Source organism: Egretta garzetta, unplaced genomic scaffold, assembly GCF_000687185.1.
Source record: "Egretta garzetta isolate BGI_Z169 unplaced genomic scaffold, ASM68718v1 scaffold448, whole genome shotgun sequence".
Lineage (NCBI taxonomy): Eukaryota > Metazoa > Chordata > Aves > Pelecaniformes > Ardeidae > Egretta > Egretta garzetta.
Window position 1 is genome coordinate 55,484 of NW_009260497.1, and position 15,171 is coordinate 70,654.

Genomic DNA, 15,171 nt, shown 5'->3' on the forward strand with positions numbered 1-15,171 from the left:
AGTCATTGAAAAAATGTGTAATCAACTTTGGGAACCAAACCTCGAAGTCAAATCATCCCCTTTATCCAGAATATGTAAAGGGGAAAAAAAAATAATTTCAGATTTTAATAGGTATAGGGTCACTGAAATAAGGAGTTTTCAGAACCGAGTTCCCCATTTCCGATGATTAATGAGAAAAAGGTTGCATTAAAAATTAAGCACATCGCAGTACAAGCATCCTTATGAAAAAGAATCTCAATCTCACTTCATAACACCGAGAAAGCATCTACTCTGCAGTAGGAATTTTCCCAAACCATTAACAAAATCCTAAGAATTATCTAAGTGCTTGTACCTCATGGTGCTCAGGGCTACTGGGGAGGATGTCCCCTTCACCTCACCCTAGCTGCAGGACTCCCGGCAGAGCTAAACCCTCCGGAGGCAGGAGGCTATGGCTATTGCTGAGCCAGCCCAGGGAGCCTTCAGGGGGAAACCCGCACCCTAAATACAGTCTGGGAAACCCCCGAGTAGAGCAGGACATGCAGCAAAGCCTCCACAGGGAAAGAAAAGGGCAACTTCTCTACAGATCTTGTTCAACTTTGGTTTGGTTTGGTTAATATTCTAAAAAGCGTTAATAGAAAGATTGAGAGCTCTCTCAGTCATATTAAAGAAGGAGAGAAGGTAAAGGCTGTTTCACTTCAAATACTGGCCAAAGCAGGGTTCTGTCAGAGTGACTAATTCATGAATGAGCTCGGGCACCAAGGAAGCCAGCAACCCCCGTAGTGCAGCGCAGTGCGGATTTCATCTCTTGCTTAGAATAGAATCATAGAACCGTTCAGGTTGGAAAAGGCCGTTGAGATCCTCGAGTCCAACCGCTCACAACGATGACTGCCTCTGTCAGTCACCGGCACTTCAGGGCCATTAGCCTTGCCGGCTTTGTGGCTGCGAGCTACACAATAGACACCATGTCTTAGAAAGCAGCTTTCGTAAGACAAAATAAATCTACTAATGAATGTATTTTTTTTGCCCAAACATTTTAATTTAGTAGTTGTTCTTCTCAAGCTGCTTTAAGGTCTTTCATGTGCACACAATACCTTAAGTGCCTATGGGAAAGAATGACAAGACTAAGCAAAACCGCAGGGGGACTCAAGCCTTCGTTTGAGAACTCCTGTATTAATTCGGCATGGCAAAGAACATCCATCTCAGGTTACCCATCATATAAGAATATTTAACATTATCAATAGAATCAGATTGCTGTCCAAAACCCATTGCCTCCCTGAAAAAGTGGCAAATGAGGAAACAGAAACACCTAGAAAACATGACAGACATCAAAATACATTGCAGGGCCATGAAGTCAGTGGGGACCTAATGCATGTAGCCTCAGGTGCCTTGAATGGCATCATTAATTTCATGGGGAAAAGACTGAGGTTCAAGTAAATATTTATCGGAGGCTTACGTTGAGACCTTGCCTGATTAGTTAAAGCATATTTATGAAATAAGGAAAATAAACTGATACACATCTTTCTGTTCTGAATTGCACAGCATGTTGCGATACACATATTAAGAGCGCACCTTTGCCTCATTCCTTAGCAGTCGTGTTTCAGTACGGTAGAGTTGTAATTTATTGCTGAAGAGCTCTAATTCTTTCCATCAAAGCTCAAAATGTATTTACTAGCTGTTCAGCGTTACACTCGATGGGACTTACCTGGTTTTAACACTTTCCGCAACACTGTTAACATACTCTGCGTTCACCTAAAGAAAAGAAGGGGGGTTCATTTCAAGCCACCCATTTTTGTATCAAGCAACATTTTGTAGGGAATATTTACATGCAAAAACTTCATTTTTATTCTCCAATTCTTTTCATTCCAAACAAAAGCAAGGCATTACAGCAGCATTTCTACTAAAGGACAGTAAGGGGGTTTTCCAGCCAACGGGGCTTCCTACGTAATTGAAAGTAGAACTGAATGATCTCCAGCTATGGTTTCTGCTTTTTGTTTTTTCACTCTTTCTGCAGGAGGCCAAGCCATTTTCTGCAGAAAATTCTGCTCTACAGCTTTCGCTTATACCAGAAAAGTGCAGTCCTATAACTGTCAGTCAAAACTGCCGTTTCAGATTAATCATCCAAAAATCACGAAAGAGGCCTGAGGCTTTTGAGAAAAGTCACCTAAGCAAAATTTTCTAAAGCTAGCGATACTTAACATCTTTATTTAGAGTTTCTTCCTAATACAACAGACTTATGGCTCTTAGTCTGGAAATTTTGAGGACATACTTATTCATTGCTGCTGTTTCATAAAACTAATAGTTTTAGTGGGGAAAACACATCTGTTAACTGTATTAAACTGCTAATTTTTATGGATTTTGGAAGCAATACAACACCTGTCTTAGCAGTTCAGATTTTTTTTTTTAATTCACAAATAATTGTTACCAGCTACGTATTAGATTTGTAATAAGTAAAAACAATGCAATGTGCTAAGACCTGTTTTAAGAAAAAAATACCAACAACTTTGAAACTCACTTTCGGTCAATAAGTTACTCTGACTTAACCCACGATGTAAACATTTAACCTGCTCTTCTGAAACTTTCTGGGAAAAAGGAAGGTGTGGATTCACGATCAGTCAACACACCTGCCCCCTTCTCATAATTAAATGTTCTTATCATCTCTCATATCGGCACAATCGACCTGCTCTGATTTACTGCATGACTGGAAAACGGAAGCTGCAAGAACGTGACTTCGGGGACGGGAGAAAGGGGAGAGACTGATTCTTACAAAGGCAATTTAATCCTAAATGGGCTGAAATGACGTATTTACTACAACCAAAGCTACTGTTTGTTAAAAGAGCCACTTTTAAACTGTCCACAGTGGGAAACTCTACTATTCAGAAGTTAACCCTTAAAAACTCAAAGAACCCTCTGAAGCCCTGGAATAGAAGGTTTGTCTGAATGGCAGCGACACAAAGCTTGTCATTGCCAGGGCTCTTCATTGGGAAATAGCAACCGGAAAATAAGTTCAGCTCCTGAAAATTATGCTGAAGAGGAACTACAGCCAGTAAAATTGGGCCTATCTACTCATCGTTGTGATCCAAACAGAAAAGTAGAACTCGTGACCTAACTTAAATCAAGTGAAGTAGATCCTATTTGACAGCCTTACAGCTGCAAAGCTGCTCTAAGTGATGACTAAACTAAAAAAGCAAACTTTAACTGTTAATGAATACATGTATGAAATGGAATGTTGTTGAGGGAAGGACAAAGAAATATGAAGAATAAACATGACGTCTGAATAATCACAGTCTTTTTACCTGTAAGTAACTATCACTAGCTAATTCCCTTCTGTGGCTTTTTTCCCCCCAATGTGATCAAGACATTTTGGAATAAGAAAAAATTCATTCACCCCTAATATTTTACCTTGAGCACTGTTTACTCTCCCAAACATGGAACCGTTCAAGTCTCTGAACACTTTTCTCTTTCACAAGAAATGCCAATACACATGCAGAAGCATGTCAAGGTACTTTGCAAGATCAATGATATCAAAGCAGCAGATAAATAATCTGAACTTTTGTTAGACTTAGTAAGTTTACTTTTCTCAGGTTCTATGGAACTTTTCTGTGGAGGATTTACATTTCGTTCTTGAAGTAGAATACTTCCAGAGACAAATAATGAGATCATATGGCTTTATTTGAAAAATCTGACTGCAACAACTGTGTTTGTAAATGTAATATGACTTTTTGCCCTTTGATCATTTGATTTACAGGGTTTTTTTCCATATATGAACACTGAGCCACTAACTCCTCACTGTCTCCTCCAGCCCTGAAGAAATCCCTCCCAAGGGCCTAGCTAACAGTATTTTGCACCCTCTCCTACACTGTTACACTAAGACATAAATCTCTGTATTGTATTTCTATACTGCACCTTTCCATGTGAACTTACCTCTGCTATGAAGACGATTATTACACAGTCGTTCTTTTGCTCGTCAGAAAGTTCATACAGTAGGGAATGCAGTGTTTTAATCAGATAATGTTGTTTTTCCCTTCTCACAGTAGGAATCCCCATCACTAGTGAGACTGCAAAGAAAGAAGTCCACAAGCCACGTAATTTTAAGTCAGGTAAGGGGAAAATTAAATTACATTTTAATTTTGTCTTGATGTGACCATGAGACTTTGTGACAGTTAACATTCCCATAGCACTGTGACAGCACTTGCTTTGCTACCTGGAAGGAAAGAGATCTCCAGGTAAGTTTAGGTTAGAGACACCTGCGTCTGTATTATAAGCACCAGGTCTACACTGTGTAGGCTGTCAACATTTGAGAACTTGGAGATGTTACTACCTCTGGCAAACACACAGGTATCTGCTATTGCGTTTCAGAACGGGGTATTGCAAACTAAGTGCTAGGCTCTTGGTATGGAGTTGGAGTTCTGAGCAGTAAGAGTTAAACCGACGCTGCTTTACTGAGCAAGTTGTCACAGGAGGTGAGTGCTGTGTATCTCAGAAAAGAATCCAAAAATCAAAGTCTCAAAAATCTTTCTGAGCAGTTTAAGGGATATGAATCCATGGCTTTGACATCATCAATAACAAGAAGAAAGGAACTGAAATTGTCCATGGCAAAGACTCCGCTAGTAGCAAACCTGTGCTATATTACATCATTAGTTTGTAAGCAGAACCTTTTTTTCATTGGTGAGGGCATTACTGAAGTCAGTGACCTAATATAGCTCCATTAACCTATAGAAATCTTAGTCCTTGCAGAAGATCCCTAATCACCACAACCTCGTGAGGCTGGTAAGGAAGCAGCAGATTTTGAAGGAAAGGATTAGGTGCAGTTAGCGACTTCCTCCGGACTTCATCACTTGTGCCAGCATCAGCTCAAAACCGCCAGCGTTCCTTCCCAGCACAGAACCTGCTAAACCACTGGGGTTTTATTTGGTTTTACACACTGAAGGTCAGCCTGTACTTGTTGAAGTGTGGTCTTGCTATTGTGATTTTCATGTACAAATAAATGAAAATTAAACATGCAGCAAATGCAGCATTCTTTTATTACATATTCATTTTCTTTGTGGGGGTATTTTTTCCCCTTCCTTGCTTGTGAATGTTTCTGGGTTTCTGAGGTTTTTTTGCAAATAATTTTGCTGACTACGTGCGGTCTTTTGCATACTCACACTGACCTCTGGGCTCATAGATCTCACTCCAGTGAGAACCACAGCACTACTCAGTAGAACCACTAGCCCATGTCGTGGGCACGGCCTAGTTATTTTTTTTTTTTTTTAGTTAAACCAAAAGTGCTGCCAATGTCTCTTTATATGAAATCACCCCAGAGAAAAGTAAAAATTTCAACAAAATACAAAACTCAGCAAAACAGTTGATGAGTTCCTTGTTTGCTTATTGCTTTTGAATGCTCTTTTTACCTACCACACAACAATTAGGAAAAGATGTAACTTAATCATTCGCATTATAACTCACTGGAATTCATTATGATTTGTGCAGGTGTCAGCTGGTTTCTCATCTGGATGAAAAATTTACACTGAAGATTTATTAATGTCCTTCAAATGATCACATCACCTTTCCATTTGCTTCTAACTTCAGCAAACTGTGTGAAAAGTAAATTCTTCCTGGCTTCCTCACTCATACTAATTTTGGGGGAAAAAAATGTCAGCTAATGCATCCTTGCGACATGGACCCATGACTAAGAGCAAAAATAATATTGCTTTTCAGTTATGACTGGTGGTATTTGAAAAGGTTTATCAGAATGCCTTGGGGAAGACTTGAAATTGGGATGGGAGTGGTAAAAGTGTTTTTGCCAGCCCCATTAAAATTTCTTCAGTTTGGCAACATTATAAAGTTTAAGAAGAAAACCCCTCTCTGAACTTTGAGCATGCTTCATTGAGAGAACTTAACATAAAATATAAACATACAGAAAACATAAGCCAAATGTTATTTCCTACCTCCAGTCCTCTGTCGCCCAAAAATAACGTTTGGGAAAATGGCCTCTTCATATTCTCGAAGGTGAGGTAGATAGTAGTACATGTTTGTAAGATGCACGGGGAGTCTTCTGGTGGAGTTTAACTCGTCCCACTTCACATCCTCTTAAAGAAACAACAAACCCACATATACACATCAAATAAAAAGCTAGCAGTGAAGCCTGTTATTTCAACTGTTCTCCTCAACTGAGTACTAGCAGATTACCACACGCGAGGTTACTCAATCAGAACTGTTCCTCAGAAGTGATTACATGCCATATATATTACATACTACCCTTCAGTAATAAACTGAGAGTTGCCCAATATGACCCCCACCCCCAGGCAGAGCCCGAACTTCCTGGGAACTCCACCTGCATTTCCCTGCGCCTGACAGTTGCAGGATTGAGCCATCTTAAAACACAATAAGCAATTATTTTAAAAGCAGCAGAAAAAAACCTGGTTTGGTTTTTGTGCAGTTGGCAAGCAACTTTTTAAATGAAAAGAAGGGAAGATTCTCATTAGTAACTTTCTTAATTACTCAGCGAAGTTAAATGCTCTCCCCAAGACGTAACACACAGTGGTTTTCGGGGCTCAAACAGAAGTTCTCAGGTTATAAAAAGTCCTATGGCAGAAAGGCCATTAGAAACTATTTGAGAAACAAAAGACTGTAGTAGTTGAAATTAAAGTAGGGAATACTTTTTTTTTTCTTTACTTTAAAATAAAGATGAAAATAATTAGGTTATTTATTCATGTTGAAATAACTCAAGTGTGACCTTATAAAAATAATCCCTTTTTTTTTTTTTTAAATAATCCATATAAAACCCAGATACCATTAATTTCCTAATGTATCTTCCTGCATGTTTCAGTGGTGGCAAAAATTCTTTAAAATAAATTTCATAAAAACTTGAACAACTTAATTCTAAAATCATTATACAAACAATTATAAGCTTGTAAAAAAAAAAAAAAAAGTGCTTAATGTAAGATACCCATGGGGGCAGTGATAGTATGCACCATGCAATTTTAAAAAAGGTATTTGAATGGATTAAAATGAAGACTATATTTACGAAGAATAGCAAATGCTCTTTCTAATATTTAAGAAAACTGCTTGGAAACAAACCTGAAGATCACTCCAGACTATTTACCAGTTGTCTAAAGGCTTAAATCTTGCTTTTCTGACACAGGCAGCATATGGCACTCATACCAGAATTCTGTCTGTCATTCTCTGTTGCTGAATTTTTCTATACCCTACCAGCTACCTACAATGTGTATGTCTTTTTGCCCTGAAAGAAAAATAAAGCTCCTATGAAGTTATCTAAAGTAATTCATACTTCACTGGGTGCCTCCTCCAGACACGTTATCAGTTGTGCAAGGAGGCTGGTGCTAGGGCACTTTGTGATATCAAACACCACCGCAATTAGTTTTAGCCAACAAAATCACATTAACAGCCTTCCAATCTGCAGAAAACTTGAAAACTCAGTTTCACAGTCAGCAAAGCAACAGAAAGTTTATTGACTTAGATGGAAAGTTACTTTTCCTAAGAAATGCATCTAAGATAACTCCCCAAATTTATCACCATTCAAAATTACTTAAAACCCAGGTTCAAGGTCCTGCAGATGGGTTGGGGCAATCCCAAGCACAAATACAGGCTGGGCAGAGAATGGATTGAGAGCAGCCTTGAGGACTTGGAGGTGTTGGCTGATGAGAAGCTCAACATGACCTGGGAGACCTTATAAGCAGCCTTCCAGTGCCTGAAGGGGGCCTACACGAAAGCTGGAGAGGGACTTTTTACAAGGGTGTGTGGTGGTAGGACAAGGGGTAATGGCTTTAAACTGAGAGAAGGTAGATTGAGGTTAGTTATAAGGAAGAAATTCTTCACTGTGAGGGTGGTGAGGCACTGGAACAGGTTGCCCAGAGAAGTTGTGGATGCCCCATCCCTGGAAGTGTTCAAGGCCAGGTTGGACAGGACTTTGAGCAACCTGGTCTAGTGGAAGGTGTTCCCTGCCCATGGCAGGGGCATTGGAATTAGATGATCTTTAAGGTCCCTTCCAACCCAAACCATTCTATGATTCTATGAAAACAACTCTTACAAATGACCATCATCAGCTTTACCCACTCAGCTTAGATCAATGAAGACAGAGGCCTACTGAATGGACAACATTTGTTTGAAGTTTTTCAACTTCCAAAAGATATTCCCACCAAAAATTATGACTTGACAGATCCCCTGCTCTACAGTAAACAGGTGAAATAAATAAATATATATATGTATGTCCAGGCATTTGTGATGAAAAAGAGACCCATAACTCCTCCCACTCTGCTTTGCCATTACGTATACTGGAATTTTGCCGCATACAGACTTTTTTTTTTAAACCACCTTCATAACTTCTCAAGGACTTTCCATTTTTATTTGGAAGTAGTACCTATCAAGGGTCAGGCAAGGGACTTCAGGGTTTTTTTGCATACAATAAAACTTTTCATTTTTGTTGTATAATAAAACTTGGCTGGGATGTGAAGCAGAAGAGTAAGTAAAAATAAAAGGAAAACTATTCAGTGATTTTAAGAAATTTCTGCTTTGAATCCTGTGAATTGACAGCCTGAATACTTCCTGATACTCAGCTGGCTCCAACAGGAACGAAGAACAGAGGGAAGGGGAACTTGCTTTACTGCTGTTATGTGCATTAGGTACTAACTCTCTGTCCACAGTATGTGGGGCTACTGGTAGCTGACACCATGGTCTCTCTTCTAAAGCTGGTAAGGATTTTTAAAAAAGTAGCTTTCAGTAGCATCCAGACTCTTTTTGAAGTCGGGGTGTGTTGTGGAGTGACTCCAGGGCAAAGATGCCCCTTCTGGTTTTCCTTCTCTCCCCAGGGAAGTAGCTCTTCCAGCCTGAACAGGGAGGAAGGCAGATCCTGCACTACTACGTCATTTCTTTTAGGGGACAAAACCAAAGAGTCTAAGCTATTGTACGCAACTACAGCGTGCAGATAGATAGAGACATACAACAGTCTGTAAGGCGAGGATCTAATACATTTTTAAAGAAATAATGAGTTTAATTAAACAATGAGAAGAAGCCATATCGTTAAACTTAATTGCCTGTTGGTGTTCCTCAAAAAAAAAAAAAAAAAAAAGCAAGAAACCCCCTCCCCCCCAAAAAAGTTTTTTTTTAATTGGCATCACTTACAAGCATTCACATTTCCTTCAGATCATTAACAAACTACTTGCAAGATAAAAATAAATTCCAGAGGGAACATTCTCAGGCTGCATCTAACCAGCAAAACCTCACGGGGCTTCTCAGCTCCTAGGTTCAGGCAAGCACCCAGCCTCAGGTGGTCTGCCTGCTGAGATGAGGCCACGCACCCACCACGCACACCTCGGTGCCTGGGGCCCGCCGGCAGGATGGCAGAGCACTCATGGCCAAAAAGTCCCCCCAAAAAGTCACTCCACCTGGACAGGAGGGGGACCAGGACTGGGGAACATCCGAGGAGGTGCACCTGCCTTCCAGGTCAGACACAGCCCTACTATCAATCAGGATGGAGTGGCATAGTAAAAGCTGGTAAAACCAGCTTATTCAGTGCTCTGTAGCTGGCAGCAAGAGAGGGACAGGCACTGTAAGAAACTCGATTGGCAATACCTACAGCTTTGCCACTAAGGCACCGCTGCGGTCTAGTGCGTCCCCCCCCACCTTTTTTTTTTCCTCTCCTTACTTGTTTAGTTACTAACCAATCCCATTTAAAGAAGGGCTGGAGATTACTTCCCCACCCTTTTTTAACAGTAGAAACTTCTACCTAATGCTAATATAATCAAACCAATTATTTTTCTCCCCGCAGCAGTGATAAAGTGACATGAGCACACAAAACTTTGAACCGTTGACACAGTACATTTTTATACATACAAACCTGTATGATTTGCTGTCAAGTTCATTCTTTCTGCAACTATACGTTTAATTTCATCTAGGGCACTGCTCAGTTCACGCGACCTTTTTTTACTTTCCTTTTCAGCATGCAATAGTCTTTGCCGAAGTTCCAGAAACTGGCTTTGGTACATGTCTAAGTCATTTTCTGCAATGAGAACATAATTTCATTTTAAAGAGGTGAATTATGTGCTGCAATAAAGAGAAAGCTTAAGAATAGAAGACGATCCAGAAGAAAACATGACCAGAAGTGTATCAACAACAATAAAAGAGGCCGCTCCAGGTTTATTTGTGGAATGAAGAAGCCTGGAAGAGTATTAAGTAGAGTTTATGGAGCACAGCTGGGGAAAGGCTTGTAATTGAAGACAAGAACAAGAATACGACATCCGTAACAAGGACAAAGTAAGTGAAAGACTGAGTTGCAGGGGAAGGTGCTATCCAGTAAAGCCAACGTTTTTCACTAAGTGACAAACCTTGATGACCTGTGTCACGTTACGGAATGGCTTGTCTCTTGTGTAAGACGCTATTAAGCTTAAGCTACAGCTATTAAGGTATTCAGTCTTTATCTAGGAGTTAAAAAGTGCCTGGAGTATATTAACTATTAGCAAAGATGGTTATTTGAACTCCTGGATACATTTAATTAGATAACAACTGGAGCTGCGCTCAGGATTGAAGGATACCTTCATAATATATAGCCCACCTTTGCTGAAATACTCTACAATCAGACTGATACTAGACACGCTGCACTCTCACTCGTGGTTATCAGACGCCTCTGCTGTTCTGCACAGTATTCTCAGATAATGTCAATGTTACATCTACAGAAGATCCACCCTCCTCAGAACCAAGTACTGCTAGAACTTCGCAGTGATACACAAGACTCACATCCATCGGTGCTCCACCGCCTCATCGCCACGTCGATAAAGACGTACTGCCAGAACTTCGCAGTTATCCTAGGTGATACACAAGACTCACATCCATCAGTGCTCCACCGCCTCATCGCCACGTCGATAAAGATTGTTAGACTTATAAAAATTAATATAAGGCAACGCTTCAATAATGTCACTCGCTTTGCAACCGGGAGTAAAGAAAGTAGAGGGCAGGAGGGGACTTCTACTTCATTTAAAAATGTTTTATAATGCTGCTTTTTGAACTGAGTTTTTCTTTCATTAAATGCTGTTATTTAGACACTTCTCCCATTCTATTTGCAGACTGTGGCGAGTCCCATCCTTGGCAGGACTCATTTTCTAGGACCCACCATTGTCTCTCAGCAAAAGTGAATTCCTGAGTATTTCAGCCTGTAAAAGAGACTAAGAGCAAAATGTGCAGGCAATACAAATTTGTGAGGATTTGCAGAGGCACTTCAAACTGGAATTAATTTGCGTATTGGATAAACAGGGTTTTTTATTTGCAGTAAACACAAGTCCTTAAAGTAATCAATAAATGTATGATTGGAAGACCCCAAAGTTTAAAACATCTAGGAATAAAGTAGTTAGAAAAAAGAAGTAAACATATGATCTGTATTGTTATTATTAGTGGTCTTATTAAAAATTTAAAGTATGTTTGGTAAAATGCCCGTGAACTGAATACTTCCTAAAATTTTCTGACAGTCTTAAAAATGTTTTCACTTGCAAGAAAGGCATTCATATCTAGGAGTATTCTGTACGATGCAGCTCTGAATGTACATTTAGCGGTGCTGAAGGAATGGGAAAACTGGATTATTTCAGCTGCGTGCAGCAAGAAAAGTTCTGCTTTACTGAAGTAGGCTTCCCTAAAATCAGTAAGTACGTACATAAATAAATAAATAAAAGGTCGATCAAATGAGAAAACAGATGGAGAGTCCATCTTTTAACAACTGCAGGGGAAAGGTTGAACTAGATTTCCAATGCAAGCCTTTCTTGAGGCATCAGGCTACAGAGCTAGAACCCCAAAAGAGCTAAATTATTGGAGGACCTAAGGATGATCCCTTTTGTCAACTACTATGTAGGAATACGCTTTCTTGTTTTATGCCTTTCTTTGACAGCTGCGTTTCCTGTGTTATTATCCAGCCTTTAGCGTTTTGCTTTAGAATGTATATGAATAAAATGGTTTAAGCTGATTTAGGCGACTGATAGGCATTAATCATACTGTTTTCATAGCAAGAAAGTGATTCCACGCAGCATCAATACACGTAAACAAGGTGAAGATTTATCTTGCAATTCCAAGACAAATTCAGAGGTATAAACTAAAGATACGCTAAGGGATGTGCATTTTTCTTTAAATTCCAGTTGCCTTTTTATTACGAGTCAGATAGCATCAAGCACCAAGAAAAAGCCAAGGTTTAACCTGCAGTAAAGTTCCACGTGCTCCTGGGAAGATGCAAACAACAAAGAGCAAGCCCACAACCTTAGGATAAATACACATTCTCACGGGATGCAACTTACTGCTTCTGAAGAGGGAATCAGGGAGCTGTTTCGTAATTAAATTTTGGAAAGTCTTGGTCCCATTGACATTTCCAGTGCTACAATAGTGTAAGATTTTGCTAAACCAAACTAAAAATCCCCTCAATCCAAGTGTATTATAGGAGAAATCAGTAAAGAAACTGCAGATGAAGAATAACACTGTAGGTCCCTCTCTACAATTCTTTCAGCTACCTGGTGTCAGCGTGACTCAAAGCTACCGGTGTCACTACTGGGCTGACATTTTGGCAGGCACCAAATAACTGTAGTTTTACTTGCTTACCTAGGGGTGAGCCTACCAAAATATCGTAGATGTCCCTGGAAAATGAAAAGGTCAGTACTCAGCAATGGCTGAGTGCACCCAGAGCAGCTGGCATCTGAAACTGGCCTTACCCATTTCTGCAGGCCAGAAGAAGGAAACCACTTTGCTGAGTCCTTCAGAATCGATGCCTCCGTTGGGTTAGGAGAACAAGACTCATAGCAATTGCTTACCTCATTCAATTCTGGCAGCTGGGGAAGCAAGGGTTTGTCAAAAGGAACGTAGTCTTCGCTCACCCTTAGCGAAGAACAAGTTTGTTATTATAAACATAGATAGTTCGAAATGGACCATGAAACAGTCTAAGTGTTATCAGAGCACACGTAAATGAGCAGCATTAACTCTTAGTAAACCTTTGGCAAAAAATGCGTGTTTGGAAAGCAGTACTTAACTTTTTGTATGTTGCTGTGCAATAAGGTACTGTCATGAACGGTATTTGTTACTGATACACTTGTAGCAAGCGAAGAAGATAAAATTAGAAGCATAATGAAGCTATATACTCTAAATATTTAAATGGCCGTTAAGTTTAAATGGATTTTAGAGTGGTGGGGGCAAGTGTTGCTCTTTAAGTACCAAGGGATCTAGCCAGAACAAAGCCAGCCGCTTGCAATAGCTTGCTTGGAAACAGGGCGTTCTCACAACTACAGCTCGCTCTGGCAAGGAGGGCCAGGAGAAAGGAGCTTCGGCTGTATCACGAACCACTGCCTGACCCCTGCGACAGCCTGACTTGGCAACACCTTGTCTACCACCGGTTCTATCAGCGAGGGGGAATGTCAGGATAAAACCGGAAAATAGCAAGACGAGGGCCTATGGCAAACCGGTAACAAGTAAATGAAGGTAAAGGCTTCTTTTCCCCATGGTGAGCTGAAGATAAATCACTCCGCTGGGCTAAGGAAACACTGCTAAGACATTTCAGTGGGGTTACACTGGCTACAAGTCAGGGGAGAAAAAAAAAAAAAATCCCAATCGCCAACCAGAATCAGCAATAGCACTCAAGGCTTGTGCAACGAATTTTCAGCTCTGCTACAGCATTTCCTCTGACCGTTTACTACACACCCTTGTATATACTTATGGCTACTGTAATTCTGAGATGGCAATACTTAAAATGGTTTTAAAAGCAATCTTGTGTTATCTCCTAATAGATACATATCTCTCTCTCTCTCTGCACCGGAAACCAAAACTGTTTAGAAACAATGCTTAACCTCTAAAGCAAATACTCATTCTGAAAGTTGACCGATTATTTCTCTTAGCTCCATGCATGCATACTTCCTACCATCATAAATGCTTCCAGTCTTATTAACAATTGATTTCTGGCAATATCTAAGAGCTGTGGAACAATTAATCCCTAACTCCTCCCAGCATTCAAAGCAAAAAGAAAACAAAAGGAAAATTGGGAGCGGCAGAAAGGAGGAAAGAAAACACCCCGTAGTCTAGCAGTCACTCTTGTTCCTATTTCTTGATTACAAGCTAGACTGAAGACATTCGTACCTGAAGGCATTTCCTTTTAAAAGCTGAACTTTGGTTAATGCCCTCTTTAAAAGAAAACTATATAAGCCCACTAACTGCAACAGATCTTGTCATACTCCGTGCTTGGAACTGCTGTTCAGGTTAACGAAGCATATTAAACCATTGAGGCATGCATTGCACTAACAACTGTGGCGGTTTGTTATCTTCCTGTAACTGATCTAAAATAGAGACACCTTTCTAAATCTCATTACATGCTTTGCAAGCTTGGGTTTTCTTCTCTCAGTGTAAGAAGGGGGAAAAAACAAAATCCTCCCAAGCAATGCCTCTGTCTTAGTTCAGAAAAGCCAGCTCTTACACAAATTCACCAATGTGCTAAAGCCTACGGGTATTTAAGCACCTTTCCAGGTAAGGATGCCTTCCCGAATTTGCGCGTGATCTTTAAATATTTTGTTTATAGCATTACAGCACAGAGTTCTGCCTGTCTCCCAACAGGTTAGAGACAGCCAAGAAAAACTACCATAAAGTCAGAAACTGCTTCACCGGCAAAGGGTACATTCACCCATTATGTTCAATGTTCGTCAGAACTGGGGCAGCTTCGATTGTTGAGCTTTAAGCATAGGACGCGGCACGTCTTACGCCTATCTTAAATCTTCTGGAGCCTCTGAAGCCAGTCAGTGCCAAGGCTGGTTTATTTTACACAGCTGAAAAGGGAAGGTTAGGTGAGCAGGTTAAGAACCTTCTAATTGTTTCCGCTCCTCTGAACTGCCCATGCACTGACGGCAACTGGGCTGCAGGGGCTATTGCTACGGCGGATGGCAGAGGCTACAAGTAGGAAGAAAAAGATTAATTTCAGGCAGGCACACTTCCCCGGCCGGCTGGCTGAAACCTTTGCCTGGCTGTGACACAGCAGTATCAAACACGCAGGCTTGGTAAGCCAGGGCACGGGGCTTCACGTGCGGCGAGGGCTCTCTCACAGTGTTTTTATAGCTCCCTATGTAGGCGTCTCAGCAAGCAGAGGAACCAGGCAGCAGTTCTGCGCTGCCAGGGCATCTGCTCGTCTTTGACAGCATCCACATCAGGAGCTTCCATGCAGCAGCAGAGGGACACTGCATTAACCCCACGGCA

The 15,171-nt window shown here is 40.6% G+C and overlaps 1 protein-coding gene across 5 annotated transcripts in view; it reads right to left on the reverse strand.

The window, feature by feature from the left end:
* Nucleotides 1-15,171, reverse strand: part of LOC104131259 (alpha-1,3-mannosyl-glycoprotein 4-beta-N-acetylglucosaminyltransferase B) — a 36,884-nt gene that overhangs the window by 17,204 nt on the left and 4,509 nt on the right. For 4 of the 5 annotated variants that reach the window (XM_035899949.1, XM_035899951.1, XM_009644412.2 and 1 more), the window contains exons 2-5: nucleotides 9,815-9,976; nucleotides 5,907-6,047; nucleotides 3,901-4,034; nucleotides 1,682-1,728 (exon numbers count right to left, since the gene is read on the reverse strand). In XM_035899949.1, the coding sequence (XP_035755842.1) occupies nucleotides 1,682-1,728; nucleotides 3,901-4,034; nucleotides 5,907-6,047; nucleotides 9,815-9,962 (470 nt within the window). In that variant the 5' untranslated portion in view covers nucleotides 9,963-9,976. Of the gene's footprint in view, nucleotides 1-1,681; nucleotides 1,729-3,900; nucleotides 4,035-5,906; nucleotides 6,048-9,814; nucleotides 9,977-15,171 lie in introns of those variants that run through there. The other variant, XM_035899952.1, reaches the window with a different exon arrangement.